General features: G+C 39.8%; 2 protein-coding genes across 6 annotated transcripts in view; one reads left to right on the top strand and one right to left on the bottom strand.

Annotated features, from left to right (window-relative positions):
- Positions 1-1,747: 1,747 nt before the first annotated feature.
- On the bottom strand, positions 1,748-18,490 carry ZNF345 (zinc finger protein 345). 3 transcript variants are annotated; one of them, XM_082607067.1, is made up of 3 exons: positions 18,403-18,490; positions 17,032-17,104; positions 1,748-3,701 (listed from the first exon to the last, which is right to left on the bottom strand). In XM_082607067.1, the coding sequence occupies exon 3, from the start codon at positions 3,621-3,623 to the stop codon at positions 2,172-2,174; it is 1,452 nt and encodes a 483-aa protein (XP_082463193.1). In that variant the 5' UTR covers positions 3,624-3,701; positions 17,032-17,104; positions 18,403-18,490; the 3' UTR covers positions 1,748-2,171. The 3 variants fall into 3 exon arrangements, with proteins under 3 accessions (XP_082463193.1, XP_082463192.1, XP_082463194.1); XM_082607066.1 differs by lacking the exon at positions 18,403-18,490 and adding an exon at positions 17,950-18,054; XM_082607068.1 differs by lacking the exons at positions 17,032-17,104; positions 18,403-18,490 and adding an exon at positions 9,389-9,537.
- Positions 18,491-18,571: 81 nt separating this feature from the next.
- Positions 18,572-24,852, top strand: part of LOC309795046 (uncharacterized protein) — a 30,982-nt gene continuing 24,701 nt past the window's right edge. For 2 of the 3 annotated variants that reach the window (XM_082607059.1, XM_082607061.1), the window contains exon 1: positions 24,204-24,532. The gene's annotated coding sequence lies outside the window, so the exon portion shown is untranslated. Of the gene's footprint in view, positions 18,711-20,953; positions 21,087-24,203; positions 24,533-24,852 lie in introns of those variants that run through there. The other variant, XM_082607060.1, reaches the window with a different exon arrangement.

Here is a 24,852-nt window from a genome sequence, read left to right on the forward strand (position 1 = left end):
TCCCAGCACCAGGCCCCTTGCCCCAGGTCGGGGGCGCTGAAGCAAGAGTGGGGGGCCTGCATGGGCGCTCAGCCCGTGTCAGCTATAGACAGAGGTCTGAGCTGTCTCCAATGTGCTGCCCAGGCAGACACCAGCAGTTGCTTCCCTTGCTCTGTTCAGATGCAGCCCTGAGTGCTGGCAAAGTTTATCTTACTCTTTCCAATGCATTCAAACTTTCTTTTTTTTCTACTGCTTCAACCGAGTGCTGGAATCTCTCCTCAGGAAACCTGGACTTCTAAAAGGCTCTCCCATCTGTGGGTGTCTGCTCAAATCAGCAGTCTCCAAGTTTACCTTAATTGCAGCCAAGAGGGACTAGGGCTGGTTCACAGACTCCTGCTGGTTCAACAGCCCATACCAAGGACTGTCCACCTATTACTTGATACACAGGTGGTTGAGACTCCTCCCAGGTCCGTTGGTATACAGTGTTGGATCCCACAACACCCACAGAGGCAAGTTGTGGATGTATGCCAAGTTTTAGTTGTTAAAAGGGGATGTGTGTACAAAATTGATGGGCATCTTATGCCACCATGAGGCTGATGTTATTCTTCAGTGTTCAGATTTTTATGAAGGATCTATCCCATTTTTTAAGTTTTAGAAGCATAAGTTTCATGAGGTATTTTTCCTTCTTACACTTTACAGTCTTTATTTTTCTTTAAGAAGAATTATTCCTTGTTCAATAAGGAATAAATGTTAATCAAACTTTTCCTATATTCACTTACATAGATGTCTTTTTTCCATGATAATGTCTTTGATGTTGAGTAAGGTAGAGATCACAGTTAAAAGTTTTTCCATAAATAACAAAGACTGAGGAGATAACAATGATGATGGCTAAACTAACCAAGTATTTATTATGTGATGGGCACAGCTGTAGAATCCCCATAACCAGCCTCTGAAGTACACTAATTAGGCCCACATTGCCATAAACACAACATACATGCATACAAAAGGATCTGGAGGAATAAGTAAGTTGGTTATGTTGGGGAAGTAACTAAGGTCGGGATGTTAGTCAAAGGGAAGTACAATTTTACCTATAATGTATAAATCAGTAAAAGCAGAAGAGAGCCACATATTATCTCTAAAATGAACAACAAATAAATAAAGCAGACACATTCAAAAGGGGCCAACAAGGTAACTCTTTATAATGGCAAAATTTTCATTATTTGACAAAATGGGGGTTTGATAAAAACAGGTAAATACTTTTAAGCCAATGGAATAGTAACAATATATTCACAGACAAAGAATATTAAAGGCTGGTTATTCACAGACAAAGAATATTAAAGGCTGGTTATAGCATAATCACACTTTCTCTCAAAAGCAATGCCAGATGTAATCTTACAGGATTTGCTCCAAAAATCTGACAGTGATTGTCTATGACTGGTAAGATTACAGATAACTGTAGCTATTTTTTTTTACTCATATCTACATTTTTATGGAGGAAAATTGTTCTGCAAAAAGAATAGTATAAGTTTCTAAAAGGAAAATAAAACAACCTTCCAAAAGGTACATATCCACAAGATACTAAAGGATATGTAAAAGTAACAGTAACTTAACACAAACAGGGTGACACACAGATACATAGACAGATATGCAAATTTTAAAAACAAAGACTGACCTGATATCAAATCTTTATATGTATAAAAATAAACTTACCATCAAACATGCAATAAAAATATATAAAAATAGATATGGTTATTAAATAAATGGTGTTAGTATGAGAAATGGGGGAGGGAGAAAAAGGGTAAATTAGACCCTCAATAATTTAAAATAATTTTAAAATGCATCAGTAATTCTGTATACTTCACAAAAAATTAAGAACATTAAAAAGAAAGTAGCAGGGTTAGCCCCCAAATAAATTTCGATGCTTAAAATAAGCACAATATACAATAAAAAGGTTTTTCAACTTATAATATTTACAAGTATGAATTTTCTGAAAGTAATGAAGGAATGAATTTAGATTAAAATATTCAAATATTTTATTCAGAGTGTTTATTTTCTGTATGAATTTTCTCAGACTGACTAACTGGTAAAGTGTAAGTATATGTACCTTAATTACATTTGTAGGGACTCTCACTAGTATGAATTCTCCTTATTGTATGGTTCCTTAACTACCTAATTCCAATTTATAGAGTTTCTCATTCACAGAGCTTCTTACCAGCATGACTTTTCTTATGTTGCTGAATTTCTGAACCCCTCTCCAAAGCCTTCCCACAGCCCTTACATTCATAAAGTTTCTCACCAGTATGTATTCTCTGATGTTGAGTATGGCTCAAGCCAGTACCAAAAGTCTTCCCACATTCCTTACATTCATAGGGTTTCTGACCAGTGTGTATCCTCTGGTGCCGATTAAGGGCTGAACCACTACTAAAGGACTTTCTACATTCTTTACATTCATAGGGTTTTTCACCTGTGTGAATTAGCTGGTGTTGAATGAGTTTTGAGCCACTACCAAAAGCCTTCCCACATTCCTTACATTCATAGGGTTTCTCACCAGTATGAATTCTCTGATGTTGAGTGAGGTCTGAACCACTACTAAAGGCCTTCCCACATTCCTTACACTCATAGGGTTTCTCACCAGTGTGCATTCTTTGATGCTGAATAAGTTTTGAACCACTTCTAAAGGCTTTCTCACATTCCTTACACTCATAGGGTTTCTCACCAGTGTGAATTCTCTGATGTTGAGTGAGATCCGAGCCACTATTGAAAGCCTTCCCACATTCCTTACATACATAAGGTTTCTCACCGGTGTGAATTCTTTGATGTCGAGTAAGGGCTGATCCAAAACTAAAAGCCTTCCCACATTCGTTACATATATATGGTTTCTCACCAGTATGAATTCTTTGATGCCGCGTAAGAGCTGAACCACTACTAAAGGCCATTCCACATGCTTTACATTCATAAGGTTTCTCACCAGTATGAATTCTTCGATGCTGAGTAAGGTTTGAACCACTGCCAAAGGCTTTCCCACAATCCTTACATTCATAAGGTTTCTCACCTGTGTGAATTCTGTGATGCCGAGTAAGGGCTGATTCAAAACTAAAGGACTTCCCACATTCCTTACACTCATAAGGCTTTTCACCACTGTGAATTATCTGATGTCGAATAAGGCCTGATCCAAAACTAAAGGCTTTCCCGCACTCCTTACATTCATATGGTTTCTCACCAGTGTGAATTCGCTGATGGTGAGTAAGGTTTGAGCCACTACCAAAGGCCTTCCCACATTCATTACATTCATAAGGTTTTTCACCAGTATGAATTCTTTGATGGTAAGCAAGGTTTGCACCACTACCAAAGGCCTTGCCACATTCTTTACATTCATAAGGTTTCTCACCAGTATGAATTCGCTGATGTCGAATAAGGACTGATACAAAACTAAAATCCTTCCCACATTCCTTACATTCAAGGAGTTTCTCATCAGTATGAATTCTCTGATGCTGGATATTGAAAGTGGGTATGTCTTCAGGAGTAAATATCATTTGACTGAAATGTCCTTCCTGAGATTCCTGTTTTCTCTCAAACTGGCTTTTACATTCCCAATCACCTCTGAAACTTGAACACTCAATGCTGTTTTTTATAAGTCTTTCCATTATCTCCCATCAGGATGATTCTATTCCATAAATATCCTTTTTCAGAAATAATTCTTGGTCTCAACCTTGATTCACAGTCTGAAAGAAAATATAAAAACATTCACTTTTTTTGTGTTCTGGGAGAAATGAAACTTTTATAATAGATAGGAAAAGACTTAACTGAAACTCATTTTCATATAGAGTGGCTTATACAGTTCTCATATATGATTGGGCATTTTGACAAACAGATAAGGAAACAGAATGAGAAGAAGCACTAGAAGGTGAAGGAGTTATTTAGGAAAATAGATTAAGTCAATTGTTCCTAGATAGTGATTTAGATAAAAATACCCTAAAGATATGGGGAGCTCAATAAATATAAAGATGTCCAGGCCCCAACTCAATTTTGTTAACTAGTGTCATATACATTTAAAAATGAGTATTATTATCATTTAACCCATTTCTTGGGGTTGTTTGGAGCTTTAAGTAACTACACCAGGAAGGAAAAATCTAGGCTAGATGGTCATAAATTGCATATAATCTGATGGAGATAGAAGAGAAAGTTACTTCAGATGTAGTAGTATCTTTATGAAAGATTAATGAGGGGCTTCCCTGGTGGCGCAGTGGTTGAGAGTCCGCCTGCCGATGCAGCGGACATGGGTTTGTGCCCCAGTCTGGGAAGATCCCACATGCCGCGGAGCAGATGGGCCCGTGAGCCATGGCTGCTGAGCCTGCGCATCCGGAGCCTGTGCTCCGCAACGGGAGAGGCCACAACAGTAAGAAGCCCGCGTACCGCAAAAAAAAAAAAAAAAAAAAAAGATTATTGAACTGAGTAAGTCTGGAATGAGCAATAGAGAGTGAAGATTCTGTTGTGGTTAGAATATAGTTTGTTTATGCCATTTGGTAAAATCCGAAGTCTTGAGGCTAAACTTGGGAGAACAAAAAAGGGGACTTAGCAAAGGCCAAAAGCGGAGTAATTGAGAATGTAGTTTTAAAATCAGAGAAAGGGGACAAGAAGATAGGAGGTAATGTGATACTTCTGGAAAATTACAAGGAGGATGCAGATAGATGAGTACTCTGAACCCCAGCTCTGATGATTATTGAAATAATTCTGAAATCACATTAATGTATTGATATTTACACAGTTGTATAAAGTAATGCCACAGTGTTTGGTAGCTATTATTTTGGAAGACTTATATGCCATAAAAGTGACCAGGAAAATAAGAGGATTCAGAGACATCAATTAAGACCCTGAACAAGTAAATAACTCAAGCCACAAAAGGTGAAAACATTTCAGCTCCATTCTCTTCCTACAATACTCAAACAGCAAGCTTGTTTAGGCTCGGCCTAAAAATGTCTTGAAATTGTTCTTTCCATTCCCACTGTCAGTAGATAATTCTAGCCAAAATTATCTTTTACTTGGATATGAAAGCAGTATTTTATCTAGCTGCTTGCATTTCCAGTTTTGCACCCTTAACAGCCAGAGTGATATTCAGTCTGGCACTGTTCTGCTCAGAATGCTTCAATGGTTTCCCACTGTCCCTCGGATAAGACCCTCACTCCTTAGCTTGGTCTTTAAAATTCCTCAGAGACCTGCCTACTGCCTGCCTCTTCAAGATGATACCTCTCTCCTGTCAGCAATAAGCCATAGTTACACTGGCCTTACTTCGTTCTTCAAATGCACTAAACTGTAACATGCCCCTCCTCAACAATTTAATCTGCTTGAAATAATTCTTCCATACCTCCCTTCCCACTGCCCCCACTCTTCACCTGCAAGTTCCTGGTCATTGTTCAGATCTCTGCTAACTGGCATACCCTAATAAAGATCTTTTCTGAATACTCAGTCTTAATTTTTGCACATCTCGCCATTATTTCTCAAAGCACTTTTTTACTTTTCTTTTTTTCTTCCTTTCTTTGTGTTTAGTGTTTGGTAATGAATGATTACACATTTATCCCCTACAATTGCAAATTTCCTATATATATATATATATTTTTTTTCTTTTTGCGGTATGCGGGCCTCTCACTGTTGTGGCCTCTCCCGTTGCGGAGCACAGGCTCCGGATGCGCAGGCCCAGCGGCCATGGCTCACGGGCCCAGCCGCTCCGCGGCATATGGGATCCTCCCAGACCGGGGCACGAACCCGTATCCCCTGCATCGGCAGGCGGACTCTCAACCACTGCGCCACCAGGGAGGCCCGCAAATTTCCTATATTTTTTAAAGGCTTTATTGAATTTGTTACAATATTGCTTCTGTTTTAGTTTTGGTTTTTTGGCCCCAAGGCACGTGGGATCTTAACTCCCTGACCAGGGATCAAACCCGCAACCCCTGCATGGGAAGGCAAAGTCTTAACCACTGGACCGCCAGGAAGTCCCCAGCAAATTTCTTTTTTTTTTGAATGTTTGCTTAATGTCTGTCTGCTGCCATAGAGCCAAGATTGAGGAAGGCAAGGGTAATGTCTGTTACTTTAGTCAGCTTGAACCCTGGCACACACAAAAAGATCAAAATACATTTACTGAATGGCTAATATAATAAATTAGTCTCAAAATTCATTATTCTTAAAAATAAACTTCTAAAAACAATATTTCTCTAGAAAAGGATATACTTTCTCTCAAACAGTGAAAGTGAATCACATGTGGTTATTCCTGTCCTTTAAAAAAATCTCACTAAAAGGAATGAACTGGTTTTTTAACAAAAGGAACCCACAAAGTCAAAGAAAATTGAAGAGGAAGTAGCAGCAACACAACTTTTGAAGCTGGAAAGCGTGAAGAGAAATGACAAACAACTTAACAAAGAAAGATGAAACCTAACCCAAAAGTAAGGAAAACACAGAAGGGGATGATTTATGCTGCAAACCCCAGAAAGGCTTAAGAAATGGGAGCATTACATACTTAAGAAAGTCTACTAACTGGCATACAATAAGTTAAATCAGCTTCTCAGTGTCCACTCTATAATACTGATACTCTATAATACTGATACAAATACCATCATTTGAGGAAATCCTGTAACATAAAAGAGATTAAACTAACACCAAAGGAACTTAGAAGAGAAACCACATAGGAAAACAAAATTCCAGAAGCCACCACTAATATCTTCAGAGGGATATGAGAAGCCATTTCACATGATAGAAGAATAGGATAACATAAAAGGAATAAGAGGCAAAAAAGAATACTTAGAAAATGAAAATATAAAGTGGGAATAAAAACATATCGTTAGAAGAGTTAAAGGATAAGTGAAAAATCTCTTTAAAAAGTACAAAAATATGAAAGTAGAAAATAGGAAATGTATAACACAGGGAACTATATTCAATATCCTGTAATAACCTATAATGGAAAATAATCTGAAATATATACATATGTGTATATATATATATATATATATATATATATATATATATATATATATATATAACTGAATTACTTTGCTGTACACCTGAAACTATCACAATATTGTAAATCATCTATACTTCAATTAAAAAAAGAACAGAAAATAGGAAAGACATTGGAAGGTCATGCAAGCCAGGTCAACATCTAATGGGAGGAGACCATTCTTGAAACTGTGCTAAGCATCTGCCAAGTATCAGGCAGGATGTTAGAAGGAATGAAGGAATCTGAAAATTGCCATTTTGAAATCACCAATCTAATAATTGATTCAGGCAAGAATCCTCAATGGGTTCTAAAATCAGAAAGTGAATGGTCAAGATAACGGATATTCACTTAGTCTCTTAGCATCAATCCACATATGATTTACTAATTAAAAAGGGAAACATGTACCTTTATACTGGAAAGGTTTGGTACTCAGTACCTTTAACCTTAAATGATGAAACTTGGTATCATCAACAGTGGAACAACCTGACACTCTGCCTTCTGATGTAATGCAATAGAATACACCTTACCACCTTTGTCAAAATAGGTAAGCTGAATCTAAGCCTCCTATTTCCATAAGAAAACCATCAGACAAATGGAGGTTGTGAGACATTCTATAAGGCAACTGTCTTGAATTCAGTGTCATATAAAACAAACAAAAATGAGAGGGCTTCCCTGGTGGCACAGTGGTTGAGAGTCCGCCTGCCGATGCAGGGGACACGGGTTCGTGCCCCGGTCTGGGAGGATCCCACATGCCGCGGAGTGGCTGGGCCCGTGAGCCATGGCCGCTGAGCCTGCACTCCACAATGGGAGAGGCCACAGCAGTGAGAGGCCTGCATATGGCAAAAAAAAAAAAAAAAAAAAAAAAAAAAATGAGAGGCTGTTCTAGATTAAAAGAGAACAATGAAGCCCAACAACCAAAATAATACATGAATCCTGATTGGATCTGAGATCAAGCAAACAAACAACCACGTAAATAAACAAAAACACAACATCAGCTAAAAAAAGACATTTGGGGGAACCACTGGAGAGATTTGAACATAAAATGTTTGAGGTGGTACTAGTGAGTTTATATTAATTTTCATAGATTTGATATGTCATTGTTATTGTTTGGAAAATGTCCTTATACTTAGGAGATGCACACTAAAAGTATTAAGGGTAAAATGTCAGGATGTCCCCAACTTATTTTCAAATGATTCAGGGGAAAAAAATGCACACGCATGCACACACACGCGTGTGTGTGTATTTAGAAAAATAAAGCAAATGTGTTAAGATGTTAACAATTGGTGATTTTAGCTGATGGCTTTTTTTTTTTTTTTGCTGTACGCGGGCCTCTCACTGTTGTGGCCTCTCCCGTTGCGGAGCACAGGCTCCGGACGCGCAGGCTCAGCGGCCATGGCTCACGGGCCCAGCCGCTCCGCGGCATATGGGATCCTCCCAGACCGGGGCACGAACCCGTATCCCCTGCATCGGCAGGCGGACTCTCAACCACTGCGCCACCAGGGAGGCCCCAGATTGTTTTTAAAAGTAGCATTTAAGAAGATTTTCCAGAACTGAAGGACACAAATCTCCACATTAAATGGGCTCGCTTGATACCTAGTATAAAGAATAAAAATTATTCACACTAAGATATAATTTCATTAGGTTCCAGGACAGTAGGAACAAAGAAAATACCCTAAAAGAATCCAAACGGTAAAAACACAGCGCATAAATAAAAGCCCAGGAAAGAAAATAGCTTTGGAGTTCCCAAAAATATTCTAAGCCAGAAGTCCTAAGTTCAAATTTCTGAGAGAAAATAATAATTAGAATCCCATGCCCTGCCAAAGAACCAGTGCACTGGTTGAAACAGCCCTTTCAGATATGCTAGAACTCACAACAAATTTAACACATTTATCTCTTCTTACATGCTATCTACGTCGAAAACCCATTTTGATATCTGGAGTTTTCTTGGAGTAAACCAAGAAACAGGAAGGAAATAAATAGGAATTCATAGTCTTGCCATGATTTCCATGTGAAAGGTAGAGACTTGATTGGGAAAGAATGAGATACTTAAATATGGAACTGGGACATCTGGTTGGGACCCAGATGAAACTGACAATCTTGAACCTCCAACTTGCTTTGGGCCTCTCTTACCAGTGGAAGAAGCTTGCAATCCAGTGTCTGGGAGACTAGCTTTCCTCTGACTGAAAACCCTATAATAACATCACCTGGAGCAGTACCTGAAAAGGCATGCTAATTCTCCTCATGACCCACCAGAACCATTCTGTTGCCACTAGACCTGTAACAAGGGTCCAACCTCATCATGTTCCAGAGGAACAAGTAGATACTATGAGCCAGGAGGAAATAACTTACTATTAGTTTGCAAGGGCTGCCAAACCAAAATACCACAGACTGGGTGATATAAACAACAGAAACTTATTTGCTCACAGTTCTGGAGATTAGAAGTCCAAGATCAAGGTGTCAGCAGGTTTGGTTTCTTTTGAGGCCTCTCTCCTTGGCTTGCAGATGGTTACTTTCTCACTGTGTTCTCACATGGTCTTTCCTCTGTGTGGCATCCCTGGTGTCTCTTTGTGTGTCTAAATTTCCTCTCATATAAGGATACCAGTCAGATTGGTTTAGGATCCACCCTAACAGCCTCGTTTTAATCATCTCTTTTAAAACCCTGTCTCCAAATTTAGGCACATTGTAAAGTACTGGGGGTTTAGAGCTTCAACATATGAATTTGGTGGGGGGACACAATTCAGTGCACAATATTCACTAAAACGAAGGTTATGGGAGCACAGTGACACTACTCTAACTGTATCTTTTTGTATAGTTTTAATGTTTGGAACCATGTTCATACAATCAAATAAACAAGAATGGATTAATATTAATTAAAAAATCAAACAATACAAAGGGAATAAATGAACCTAAAAGTATTTGAAATGAATAACATAACCACAATGAAGGAGCAGATTAAAAAATGAATCCAGGGCTTCCCTGGTGGTGCAGTGGTTGAGAGTCTGCCTGTCGATGCAGGGGACACGGGTTCGTGCCCTGCTCCAGGGGATCCCACGTGCTGTGGAGCGGCTGGGCCCGTGAGCCATGGCCACTGAGCCTGCGCGTCCAGGGCCTGTGCTCCGTGGCGGGAGAGGCCACAGCAGTGACAGGCCCGCGTACCGCAAAAAAAAAAAAAAAAAAAAGAATCCAAGGGGCTTCCCTGGTGGTGCAGTGGTTAAGAATCCACCTGTCAATGCACGGGACACGGGTTCGAGCCCTGGTCCGGGAAGATCCCATATGCTGCGGTGCAATTAAGCACACGCGCCACAACTACTGAGCCTGCAGCAACGAAGACCCAAGGTAACCAAAAATAAATAAAGTTAAATCTTAAAAAAAAAGAAGACTAAAAAGAGACATGATAACTAAATTCAATGTGTGATCCTAGACTGTATCCTGGATAGCAAGTCAGGGAGAGAGGGTGTGATGTAAGTAGGATGAATTGCTACAAAGAATATTATTGAGACTAGCAAAAACTTTTGTATATGGACTGTTACATAACAGTATTGCACTGTTGTTTAAATTTCTTATTTTAGTGACTGTACTGTGGTTATGTAAGAGAATACTCTTGCTCTTAGGAAATAACACACTGAAGTGTTTAAGGGTAAAGACGCAAATGTCTGCAACTTATTCTTAAATGGTTCAGATAAAATGTGTGTATTGTGTATGTGTGTGTCCTCACATGCATATATAGAGATGCAGAACAATTGCAAGTGCACACAGGAATGATAATACAAATGGAGCAAAATGTAAACAATTGGTGAATCTGAGCAAAGAGTACCCAAGAATACTTGGTACTATTCTATTATACAATACATGTAAAAAACACCTGGACACAGGTAAGAAAATTACCCCCCCCCAAAAGAAAATTTAATAACATTAAACTCCTTTTAAAAAATAAAACTGATTTGAATTCAATACTGCAACAAAAGAATCTCAAAAAAAGCAGAAAAAAATTAATGAAGATTTAAAATATGTAAGATTCACAAAAGTCAAACTTTGCTTTTGAAAAAAAATGAAGACTGCTGATTAAACATGTATGTATACCATCGCCTTTAGGTTTTATCCCAAAACACCACTAAAATGACCAAACGGTGATATTTTCCTATTGTTAATTGCTGGTAAGGGCACAGGTATGACAGATACTACTGACTGCCCCCCTCAAAATCATCCCTCCCCTACTTCCTTGCTACAAGAATTTTTTTCCATAGTTTTTTTTCATCAGCTCCAGAAAATGAACCATGATTTGCCTAGGCCAGTGGTTCTGAATTGATTGCTATCAGAATCAATTGGGTAGCTTTTTAAAAAATTCTAAAGCTTGAATCCCACTCCAGACCAATTAACTCTTAATGTTTTTCTTGTCATCTTGTATGACTTTAAGTCATTAATTCTCAAATGTGGCAGCACACTAGAATTACCTGGTGATCTTTTAAACATGATGATGTCCGGGTTGTATCCCAGACCAATTAAATCAGAATCGCTGGGAGTGGGACCCAGACATCAGTAACCAAGGTTAAGAATAACCAGCTTAAATTAAATGAGATAATTAACTCTGTTCTATTTGTTCCAGTTGTGTTTTTCTGCCTTATGCAGCCAAAAGTAACCTAATGGCAGTGGAAACACAGGTTCTAGCAGAGAGAGCTGGGTGTACTGGAAGTGTTTACTGAAGTTTAGAATATGTATACTCTATTATCTCCATGATTTCATATTATAAAATATGGCCTTACATGAAGCAATTAAAATGAGCTCTATACTTAAGTGAACAATTCTCCACACAGAATAAAAAGCAAAAACAGTAACAATAACTACAGAGTGACTACTAACTGACACTAAGTAAATGGGCAGGTCCTCTTTTAAGTGTTTTATGTGAACCAACTCAATCCTTGGACCCACTCTATAATTCAGTTACTTTCCACATTTTGCAGGATACAATTATAATCCTTTTTATATAGAAATATTTTTAAGTGACAAAACAGTACCACATACACATTTACATGTGTATGCACGTAAAAGGATATTTAAAAAGGATAAATAATTAACTGATAACAGTGGCTACCTTTGGGTACTTTGGGTAGATACCTTGGATTGGAGATTGTAGTTACATCAGACCTGAACCCCTTCATAACATACAAATTATTTTTATAACAAAATTATAATTATTAACTAAATATAATTTAACTAAAAATAAAATTTAGGGGCTTCCCTGGTGGCGCAGTGGTTGAGAGTCCGCCTGCCGATGCAGGGGACACGGGTTCGTGCCCCGGTCCGGGAGGATCCCACATGCTGCGGAGCGGCTGGGCCCGTGAGCCATGGCCGCTGAGCCTGCGCGTCCGGAGCCTGTGCTCCGCAACAGGAGAGGCCACGGCAGTGAGAGGCCCACGTACTGCAAAAAATAATAATAATAATAAAATAAAATAAAATAAAATTTAAAAAGGAAAGCACTAGCATTTGGCCTAAGGAGATGCTCATTGTTTATAATGGCAATAATTTGTAAGCAAACCATGTTCAAAAAAGGGGGCTTGGTAAAATGGTAACATGATAAGGCCATTACAACTCATGGTAAAGATAAATGTGTAAAGACATGGACAGTTGTTCACAATGTATTGATATTTTGGCATGATAAAGGCGGGTTACAGGTCAGTAGCCACAGTATGATCATATTTAGAAACAAATTCTCAGTATTGACAGCAGTTGTCTTTTTTTTTGTGGTGCGCGGGCCTCTCCCGCCGCGGAGCGCAGGCTCCGGACGCGCAGGCTCAGCGGCCATGGCTCACAGGCCCAGCCGCTCCGTGGCATGTGGGATCTTCCCGGACCGGGGCACAAACCCGCGTCCCCTGCATCGGCAGGCGGACTCTCAACCACTGCGCCACCAGGGAAGCCCGACAGCAGCTGTCTTTAACTGACAGGATTACAGATAACTTTTGTTACTTATTTGTGCTTCTCTGTGTTTTACAAATTTGTTGTAATAAATATTTTTTTTGTAATGAAAGAGAGAATACAGCTATCTTCAGAAAAGTGACATATTTGACCAAGTATTCAAAGATTTTAAAAAAGAAATGATCTAAATGATCTAAACATGGCACAGGTACAAGCACAGAGACATAAAATTTAAAAATTCAAATACATAATACAAACTATTCAAATACAACAACAGGTAGGCAATGCACAATGGAATACTAGTCAGCCATGAAAAATAATGAAATCTTGCCATTTGCAACTGTGTGGATAGACCATGAGGGTATTATGCTAAGTGAAGTAAGACAGAGAAAGAAAAATACCCTATGATCTCACTTATATGTGGAATTTAAACAAATAAGCAAACAAAAAACAAACTCACAGACACAGAGAACAGATTGTTGGTTGCCAGAGACAGGGGGTGAGGGGGTGGGGTTGGGTGAAATGGGTAAAGGGGGTCAAAAGGTACAAACTTCCAGTTATAAAATAAATAAAGCTTGGGGATATAATGTACAGCATAGTGTAGAGTTAATAATACTGTATTGCATTTGAAAGTTGCTAAGAGAGTAAATCTTAAAATTCATAAGAAAAAAATTGTAACTATGTATGGTGATGGATGTTAACTAGACTTACTGTGGTGATCATTTTGCAATACAGTTGACCCTTGAACAACATAGGTTTGAACTGAGTAGTTTTACTTATAAGCAGATTTATTTCAGTAGTAAATACTATAGTACTACAGGATCTGTGGTTGGTTAAATCCGAGAATGCAGATACAAAGGAACTATGGATGTGGAGGACCGACTATAAGTGATATGAAGATTTTTGATTGTGCAAAGTCAGCGCTCCTAACCTCCACACTAAGGGTCAACTGTATGTACAAATACTGAATCATTACATTGTACACCTGAAACAAATATAATGTTATATGTCAATTATACCTCAGGAATTAAAAAAAAAAGATCTTTTGGGACGCACCAAAAGACTTTGGGACCCACCAAAAGACTTTTAGGCAACCACTTTATACCATAATTGATTTAGAGGTCCCAAGAATGGGAAATAAAGGAGAGGGGAGCTAACATTTATTGAATTTCTGATGTGTACCAAGTGTTCTACATATCTTATTTCATTCTCAACAACATTGAGAATGAGAACCTCTTGTTTACAGGTTAAACAGCTCGTAGGTGGTGTAGCTGAGATCAGATGTCACATTTGATACTAGAATCCCTAATTTTTATACAATGTTACAGAGACTAGTAGTGTAGGTAAAATAACCCGAGGGATGATTTGTTTCCTTTTTTTCTGAGGGAGCCAATATTTAAACTAAAGTGTTAGTGAGAATAGATGGCAAAGAGGCAGAGGCAGAAACTGCCTGATGGAGGATAGTGTGGGGGAGGGGGTTGAGGGGGCTGGGGAAGAGAAGTGGAAAGACTAGTTAAAAAAGAAATATAATATAGGGAGGACAGCAAAAGGTACCATACAAAACTGACTTGATTAGACAAGAATGTTATTAAAATAAAAATATTAGACAATAAATATCTACATCTGTATCTAAGTCTATATCTCATTTTTATATCCCCCACTTCCAAAAATGTATTTGAGGAGGCTAAGAATAAATTAAAAATTTTAAATCATACACAAAGGTCATACATCATAGGTATTCAATGTCAAAAACCCAGGCTAAGATTATTACTACAACTGATCATTTCTGAAGAGCTCAAATTCCTGGCAGTCAACGCAGAAGGGAAATACTATATACGATGGATTAAATTATTCCTATTTGCCAAGGACTATTTTTTTTTTCTGGCAGCGCCTTGCGGTATGTGGGATCTTACTTCCCTGACCAGGGATCGAACCTGTGTCCCCTGCATCGGGAGCTCGGAGTCTTAACCACTGGACCGCCAGGGAAGTCCCTGCCAAAGACTATTTACAGGAGATAATCAAGACCTTGATGAGAAACATGCAGAAAATGTAATATCAATTGAGAGATTCATGTTATTAGAAGATTCCCCAAATTTCTACTCACATAATTATAGACACAATGCAATTCGATCAAAATCCCAAAAGATGTTTGAGTGGAACCAAACTATTTCAAAAATGTATATGGAATGCAAAGAAACACAAACAGCCAAGACATTCTTGAGGAACAAGAAGGTAAGAGGACTTGTTCCAAATATTATAAAGTCACAGTGAATATGATAGCAGAGTATTGCTGCAAGGGGAGACAAACAGAACAATGGAACAAAACATAAAGTCCAGAAACAGATGTAGCCATAATGGTCACTTGATTTTTGGCTACAATGGCACTGCAGCTCAGTGTAGAAAAGATGAACTTTTCAATAAATGATACTGGAGCAACTGGATACTCACTCACACGGGGGATAAAATGAAATTGAATCCCTACCCTACACAAATCAATTCCAGGTAGTGTAAAAACATACATGTTAAAGCTAAAAACTTGGAAGCTTTTAGAAGAGAACACAAGAAAATCTTCATTACCTTGAGGTAGCAGAAAATTTCTTAAACAAGCACTAACTATTGAAAAAGATTTCATCACATTGAAATCCAAAACCTCTATTCACCCAAAGACACCAGAGTGAAAAACCAAGTCAGAGTAGAAGATAATATTTGTCACATGTGCAACTGACAGTAAACTAAAATATAGAAGATACATATTATGTATATATATTTTATATATATATTCAACTGCTATAAATCAGTTCGAGAAAAACAACCCAGTTAAAAATTGGCAAAATATTTGAACAAGCATTTCACAAAAGAGGATATCCAGGCTGGCAAGAATTAGTTTTCAATTTCATTGATAATACAGGCATATCAATTAAATGTGATAATACTAGATATCTACAAAATTGGCAAAAATTTTAAAGTGTGACAATGCCAAGAGCTGGCATGACTGTGAAACAAAAGGAGCCTTTTTAAACTGCTGATTCAAGTAAAAAACTTGCATAGTATATTTAGAGAACAGTCCAGCACTGTCTAGTAAAATTGAAGATGTGCAAACCCTATCCCTCAACAATTTAATTACAATTTTAGTATATGTATTAAAGAAATACAAGCACATGTGTACCAAAATATGTGCACAAAACATTTGTAGTCACATTGCTTATAGCAGCCAAAAACTAGAAGCAAGTCAAATGTCCATGAAAAGTAGAATAGATAAGTAGTAAACTGATACTATTATACAAGATAGTATATAGAGAGCAATGGAAAAAATAAACTGTAGTTATAGGAAATATGAATGAAGTTCACAAACGTTTTTCATGAAAAAAGACACAAAACAATGTCTATTCATACAAAGATAGATAACAAAAACTAAATCTATGTGGTTTTGGAATTCATATCAAAGCTCTAATGAAAGACAAAGAAATGATCACAGTGGTTATCACCAGAAGAGCATAATTGTTTGTGATTGTGGAGGGGTACATCAGAGGCTGCTTTAGAGATGGCTGTATTCTTTTTCTTGACCTGGGTATTCCTTACATCGGTCTTTATAATTATTTGCACAAATGGGTGTTAAATGCCATTTCTTTATCTAATTTGAAAGAAAAAAAAAGACAGGCATTCAAATAAATACGCACCTCTAAAAATGTTTCCAATATTAAATTATGTGGGGAAATAGTTAAATATAATTTTATGTGAAAATGTTGTCTGTAAAATGGTAAATGCTGAATAAAATCAATTTTTAAATATCACACTTTATATATGTACATAAAACATACTGGGAAGAAATTATCAAAAATTTAGCGTTGGTTTTAACTGGGAATTTAAATTTTCTTCATTGGGAATTGCATTTTTGAAATTATTTAAGATAATTTCATTTTATAATAAAAAAGAAATATATATTTTTAAGAGAGCATAAAGAAAAATTAAACCATTTGTCAAATTAGGAAGAGAAAGTCACATGTGTGGGTTGGGTTTTGGAGCAAATCACATTTCTCAAAGGAAAAATTCCATAGATCAGGTCACCTGACAGGCAAGAATTTTCAAGAGAAGGAAAGTAAGTCATATCCTGACACAGAAAAGAGGATTTCAGGAAACAAGGGGAAACGACAAGCTACCTTGCAGGTGCCTTGTGGATGTTCAAGAGCCATTTTTTACTCCACTCTGGAAGACTCTGCAAGCAGAGAAGAGCTGGAGAGAGAGAAAGGAGTCAGGAAAAACCAGGCTCTTCTGGGATCCCAAGTCAACCTACCACCCACCACCTACAGATATTAGGTCAGACAAGTCTTGGGCGTCCTGCTCAATACCAGCATTACAGACAAGCACGGTCATCTGCAGTTCTGGGCAGAATGTGTCCCTGAGCTCACAGAGGTCTCCTGGTAACAGAGCGCTGGAGTCACAAAGGCACAGACAAAGGCGCCCCACATCTACAGTGCTATATGGATACATAATCATAGGAACTCACACCACGGGCACACAGGCACCCCAAACCTCAACAAAATGGGCTGCAGACGGCCACGCAATCATACACACCCCGGGGACAGTCAGTCACAATCGCAGTCATAGGTACCCCCACGTACTCACATTCCCAGTGACATACATCATGGGGACACAATGACAAATTCACACGCACCCTACCACCAACAATATCACCCCCCACACACACACACACCAAGGAGAAACAGTCACAAATCTCAGTTAAGCCATCCCACACCCACGGCTCAGCAAATGATCATAAATACACACACACACATCCCAAGTGTATACACAGTTTTACAACCGCGGTCAAGGAACCTCACACTCGCAAACAGTGCCACACCCGGTCACATAATTAAACCCCCATCACACTTGCACAATCAAATCCACAATCAAGCCCGTCTCCCGCCCTCACAGTTTGGTACAAGGTCACACAGACACAGAGACACAACCACAATCAGACACACACTCCTCACGATCTCCCCTTCCCAGCTGGGTCCCGTAGAGGCCGAAGGTTCTAGACACTCCCGGCTCCAACCCCGGGCTCCAGGCCATCTCACCTACGACTCCTCCGGTGTGGTCAGCACCGCTCCACTCTACTTGAAACAAATAGAGCCCAGCACCTCGCACAGCACCCTGAGACCGTTTGCCCCAACTCTTCAGAAAATCCCGTCCACTCCTCAGGAGAAGGCCTAGTTCTCGCGGGAAGGAGCACTAGGCCTAGAGGCCTCTGGGAGTTGTAGTCCAGAAAGCGACAGGCTGCTAAAAGCTGTCTCCTCTTCATCCTGATTCCCCCTGGCCGCGGAAGCCTGGATTCCGCAGCGCACCTGAGGCTTCCGCGAGTCTCAGCTGACAAGAACTCCCTCGACCAAACTTTAGTCAAATCGACTGCACTGACTCCATCACCCTGCCCAGTGGCTATAAATCCCCAGCTACTGTTACATACCCAGCTGAGTTCAATCTTTCTTCCCTATTGCGATAGTCTTTATAATAAGCCTTCCTTATCTGTTTACCTTGTCTGGTGCAACTTCTTTGACACATCCCAGCCTCAAGTTGCGGTTCTTTCAGGTTTTGGCGCTCACCCTGCAACATCCTGGGCCTCACGGCCTCCTGGGAAATGTAGTCCAAGACTTTGCCGGCGGCGGAGCGGACCCGGCCAAGATAGACTGCGTTCCCTAGGCGCTGAGGCGGGCCGTGGCCGCAGTTAAATGCCCAGGAGGCTGCTAAGAATTACGCTTTGCCCTGGGAGCGCGCAGATGCCTAGAGGCAAGCTGCTGAGGAAAGTGTTGGGGAGCCAGAAGAGCGAACCCGAATGCGGGACGTGAGTGTCTGGGACCAAAGCAGCCTAGGGAGTTTGAAGGGGAGAAATCCACAAGCCCAGTCACGTATGCGAGAGTGGGTGAAGGAGGGCCCGAGTGTGAGACCGTGATGAGATTGCGTGTGTGACTACATTTAGGGGTTAGCTGAATGGAAGAGAGACTGCATGCAGGTAAAATTGATGAGTGTGAGAGAGAGGTGGGATCAAGATTATAAGTGGCTTTGTGAGGATGGAGGGTCATATTGTGGGCTTGTGTGGTTGGGAGTAATTGTGTGTGTGTGCGCGTGGTAGGGCAAGATTGTGTGTGTATGAAAGTATGTGTGTCATCACGTGATTGTGGGCCACTGCCTGGGTGGCTGAGATAGTAGAGGAATCTGAATCCTCTCAGCCTCATTTCCTCTTCAAACTGAGATAATAGGATATGTCTTCCCGTAGATTCAATTTTAAGGAGAAAAAGCTCCCTGTTGATATAATAAATAACTTATATTTAATAAATAACTTACACTTAAGATTCCAAACATTTTGTTCTGGAATAGAATACTGAATCAGTATGGCTTTTTAAACAGGGTGTATTTTATTATGGGGGTGCCTATTTTGGGTTACGTCCACAAACTTATCCCCAGACGTTTTTCTCTTCTCTGTTCCTTGGGAGACATTGATGAGGTAAATATCCAGAGATGTGATTGTTCAGTTCAACCAGGAGGCTCAGCCACAATTAAAATATGTTTAGAGGAAGTTGTATAGGTATATGATGCTGGAGAACTAGAGCAACATAGCCACATGAGGTATGGCTAACTTCTCCGTATAATCCAACTTTTGAAAGTAAAGTGACATCTCTGATATATTTAGAATCTTTACATGGCATAATGATTTCAGCTTTGAGATGTAGGCTTCAGATATTCTCAAGCCCTCTGTGACATGATTGTATATGCTCAACCTTTAAGGCAAAAGGTTATTTACTTTGTTCCTCTTTATATGGTAACTTCCTTAAAGGCCCAAGGTCAGTCTGAGTTTGGAGATGGTGCTTGAATTCAAGCCTTTTGTGATTTTCCTATATACAGGCTCTCACATCACCAAACTGCATGAAATCTTCAAGTTAGGACAAGAAAATAGGCCATGGGTGGTGAGTAGAAGAAATGAAAAGGAGTGGGAGCCTTTTCTGTACAAGTGAGTGAATGGGAGCCAGGCAGATGTGCCTGGGACTAGGGAGAGCACAGACAGATGTTCAGTGAGGCAATTTACACCATAAAATGTTTTCCAGGTTTTGCTATATAGACCCTACTCTTCTTGAGTTTTAGTTGATGTGAATCCTTCACTCATCATTCTTCCTCTATCAGTGCCCTCTTTATTTAAGCAGATCCTAGAGGACCATATTCTCTTCATTTTCATAGCCTACATATGCAGTCAGTCCTTCATACATCTGCAGTCTTTTAAAACTCTTATTGTTTCACGCTGCTGTTTCTTCTTATTACATTCCATTTTCTATCTTTCCATTGCTAAAAGCGTCAGGGTTATAGTTTACCATTGTCATTGACTTCCCACACTCATATTTCAGCAATCTCCATTACCATGAGAAGCGGCTAGCTTAGAAATCATTGCTACTTTCCTCTTAGCTCCCCTCTCTGCCAAGTTTTTTATTTCATGATTGTTTTTAAAGGAATCATCTCATCGATTTTAAAAATTTAAATAAGGTTATAGTGAAAAAAGAAGTCTCCCTTTCAGTATTTCTCTTCTCCACATGTATCTACAGTGACTAGTTTCTTATGTTAACTACTTTGAGTTATTCTATGATTATACCAACCTATCTGTATATATAACATCTTTATTTTTCACAAATGTTAGTATAGTATAAAGCACCTTGTTTTTTACTCACTATTATTTCTTAGAAGACACTCCATATTAATATATATTCCTTATTCTTTCTTATGGTGGTATAATGCTTTATGGTTGGGGAAATGTCATACTTTAACTAATACCATGTTAGTGAATTATTAGGATGTTTTCAGGTTTATGCAATTTTGGAATGAAATTCTTATGTATTCAGCTTTGCACAGATGTGCATGTGCATCTTTCGATTTCTTCTAAGAAGTGCTGGGTCAGAGGTTATGTATAAGTATTTGCAGTCCACAAAAGATGAATCACTTTCCATTTCCACCAAAAAATTTATGAAAGTGCCTATTTCCTGTTGCTGTCAAAATGTATTTCTTCATCCAGCAGATATTTATGGAGCCCTTTATCTGTGCCAGGTGCTGTTCTAAGCCCTAGGAAAGCATCAGTGAAAAAAACGGTCCAAATTTCCTGTTCTCGAGGAGTTTACATTCTAGTCTGGGAAAGTGACCAGTGAACGTGTAAATGAAGTATATAGTGTTCCAGATAAAGGTAAGATCTGTAGAGAAAAATTAAGCTTGGAAATAAGATAGTGAGTGACAAGGGAGTTATGATTTTAAATAGAATGGTTAGGAAAAGCCTTCCTAAGAAGAAAATATTTGAGCAAAAACAAAAGGAAGAAGCAGTGACATTTGAAGATATTTGGATAAAGAGCATTATAAGCAGAGAAAACAGCTGAACATAAATGCCATGTTAGATACAAGCCTGGTGTATCCAAGGAGCAGCAAGTAGGCCAGCCTGACAAAGTAGAGAGTAGTAGATGAGGTGAAAGAGCTAATGAGAGGACAAATTATGTAAGGCCTTGGAGAATATTTTAAGAAGTTTGGTTAGTCTTAGCAAGATGTAAAAGCAATAGTGTGTTTTGAACAGAAGAGTGACATGATCTTATATTTAAAAGACATCATTTGGGGTGCTGAGTAGAGAGTAGGGTGTAGGGGGACAAAAAAGGAAGCAGGGAAACTAGCCAATGGGCTGTTGGAATAATCCAGGTAAGAGATAATGGTGACTCGGTCTAGGGTGATAGCAGTGGTAGTTAGGAGAAATAGTTGGATTCTAGATATATTTTGAAGATAGAGCTAAATGAATTTGATGTGGGATATGAGAGAAAGAGAGGAACCTAGGCCAACCCAAATACTGCAGCCCAAGAAACTAGAAGACCAGAATTGTCATTTACTAAGATAAAACTATAGAATGAGCAAGTTTTAGTGGGTAGATCAAGAGTTTGGTCTTTGCTCTGCTAAACCACTGAGATCAGTGACATAAGAGGAGAATTCTAAGGAAATCTATTCAGATAAAACTAAATATAGTAACAGGTTGTTTTAGGTTGAATGGTGACACCATAGAGATATGTCCACATCCTAACCCCCAGGACCTGTGAATGTGACCTTATTTGGAAAAAAGGGTCTTTACAGATGTAAGTAAGTTAAGGATCACTAGCTGAGATTATCACAATTATCTGGATGTGACCTAAATCCACTTACAATAGACAGAAGATGAGAAGATATAGAAGAAGGCTGTGTGAGGGCAGAGGCAGAGATTGAAGTTATGCAGCAACAAGCTGAGAACACCTGAGTCTAGTTCTGATTGTTGCTTTGTGTTTTGGGAGTGTCTTGATTTTTCTTGACTTTTCATATGCCTTGAAATTTTTTGTTGTTGTTGAAAGCCAGACATTTTGTTTAGGACAGTAGTGTGCAGAAAAGGATTAACATAGCAGACCTGAGACTTCTTATCCTTAGAAAGGCCTGCTTGAAGTTTGGCCCTTGGCTTGCAACTAGAACTTGGATTTTGAGAAGATTCCCATTATCCTCACTGATAAGAATGGCTTATTGTGCCTAAAGTGTTTGGGCAAACAATATAATTTATACCAAATACCTGCTTTCCTTCTGAGAGTCTGAAATTCTGGTATGTGCCAGGCAGAGACTGCCTATGTGACCAGGCCCCAATAAAAACCCTAGGTACTGAATTTCTAATGAGCTTCCCTGGTTGGTACTATTTCACATGTATTGTCACAACTCGTTGCTGGGGGAATTAATGGCCTGGGTAACTCTACTGGGAAAGGATCCTTGGAAGCATGTGGCTGGTTTTTCCTGGACTTTGCCCAATGTACCTTTTCTTTTTTGCTGATTTTGCTTTGTATGTTTTGCTGTGAGTTCTCCCAGTGAATCATTGAACCTTGGAGGGAGGGTTGATCTTGGGGTCCTGCAACACCATAATAACTGAGGAAAACAGTTTTTATGCCTGAATGGGGGCATACATTTACTTCTGCAAAGCCTTTAGTGTGGAGTTTTGAGTTAATCCAGTTAGGAGTTTTAACAACTCAGCAAGGTAAGAGAGTCATACAATTTGATTGCATTTATGTAAATTTCAAAGATAGATAAGTGACAAACCAAGATATTATTACATTAACAATCAGGATAGTCATCAGCTGGGGTCTGAGGGGTCAGAAATGATCATATGGGGTGGGCATTTCTTCTTAAGGTACCCACAATTGTCATGGTACGAATGCGGGTTGGAAAAGAATTTCCAGACATAAGGCAGAATGAAAAGAAGATAGAATTTATTAGAGGGAAGGGTCTGCCAGAACAGCGGGCCGACTTCCTGATAGCCAGGGAGACCCTGAGCAAGGGTTACTGGTCTGTTTTTATAGCCAGGGAACAAAGGAACCTGCGAGTCATCTGCTGATTGGGCAGGGTATGTATACTTTCAGTGTGCAGAGCATGAGAAGAATGGGACAAATATCTTTCCTTATATGGGACGGGAAAGGGACAGGGCCTGCTGCTTGGGAGGGCTCTGGGACATTGTAATGGTCGCAGTGTGACAGAGTGATAAGAGTCCTGTAACTCTTTGTTCCGGCAATGTTGGCCCTTTGAGTTTATCTTGTTCTTTGTCCTTGGAGCACCACAACAATGTACTGTTTCTTCACTTGTATGGCGTTACACGGAACTTACACATTCTATGCAGTTTTCTTCAGGTGTTTTCTATTTCACAATAAAAAAATTTTAAAGAAAAAATATTTAAAGGTTACCTGATGATTTTGAAAATATTGAAAAAATTACTCCTCCATCAGAAAGCTTAGATATATGTCTAAATGACAAGCACATAGGAAAGGACGCAAATGAGAAAAGCTGGCAAGTATTAGCTTCAGAAAAAAGAATGGCTCAGACATGAATAACATTTACACAATACTAATGTAACCATGAACATTAATTTAAACCACTTTAAGGGTAATTGGAATAAGGTATTTGTCTGCTGATGTGAAGGATATTACACCTGGGTTCAAGGAGGAGCTCCAATGGCTTCACAGACAGGGGACACCCCTCTCCCTCTCCCGAGGGGTGCCCCATAGATCCTCCCCTTTATCCTACCCTCAAGCCAGGGCTTATGGGATAAGAGGTATCCACCCGGCCAGGCCGAGGCTCAAGACCTTTCTGCCACATCATATGTGCCACATGCCCAGGCGGCGAGCTTGCAAAGAAAAGAATTACACGCTCCTTCCAGAGGTAGTTTCCACGTCTCTGGACTACATTTCCCAGGGGCCATCGCGTTCACGGCTACTTCCCGTCGAAAGACCGAGTTGGCTTCTGGTCCAAGTTCCCAGAGAGGGCCATTTGTTTGCGGAGGAAGAGCAGCGTGGACTCCTCCATTGAGACTTGCGTTCTAAACGCGGCCTGGAATTCGTTGACGCTTGCCAAAGATAGAGCGGTGTGAGGACAATGGTCTTTGCCGAGCGAAGTGATAGGGTCCAAGACCGAGGCCTGTGAATTGAGACCACTGGGCTCTCGGCTCTTAAAGGTTGTCCCGGCTCCAGACTACATTTCCCAGTGTCCGCCGTATCCGAGGCAAAGTTCTGTCCGCACACCGGCCCTTTCAGGACCATAGCAGGGGTCGTGCGCGAGTCCCTGAGGAACATCCACAGCTTGAGAGAACCGCAAAGTCGAGTGAGTCTAAGACCCGGAAGGGGAATGACCCCTGAGAGGCCGAGGCCGAGGCCGCGGCCGCGGGGGAGGGCAGTGAGGGGCTAACATTTTCGGAGTCTGAGGCTTTACCAGCCAGCAGGTGTGAGAAGGAAGACGGTGGGGAGTTGAGTATGCGTGTCCGCGCGCGCTAGCGATCGCGACAGGGAACCTTGGGTGCTTGTGTGAAATTGATACAGAAGCAAGGTGTAGGAGTGATCGCACGGGAACCGTAGAGGTGTGTGTGTGTGGACGGTGCGATGGTGACGGGAGCAGTATGTGATTGTAATTTAGGTGTGACTGTG

The sequence above is a fragment of the Mesoplodon mirus genome (assembly GCF_964341445.2).
Source record: "Mesoplodon mirus genome assembly, chromosome: 19".
NCBI classification, from domain to species: Eukaryota; Metazoa; Chordata; class Mammalia; order Artiodactyla; family Ziphiidae; genus Mesoplodon; species Mesoplodon mirus.

Coding starts and splice junctions, on each gene's coding strand:
- ZNF345 (XM_082607067.1), bottom strand. CDS start 3,623: ATGGAAAGACTTATAAAAAACAGCATTGAGTGTTCAAGTTTCAGAGGT.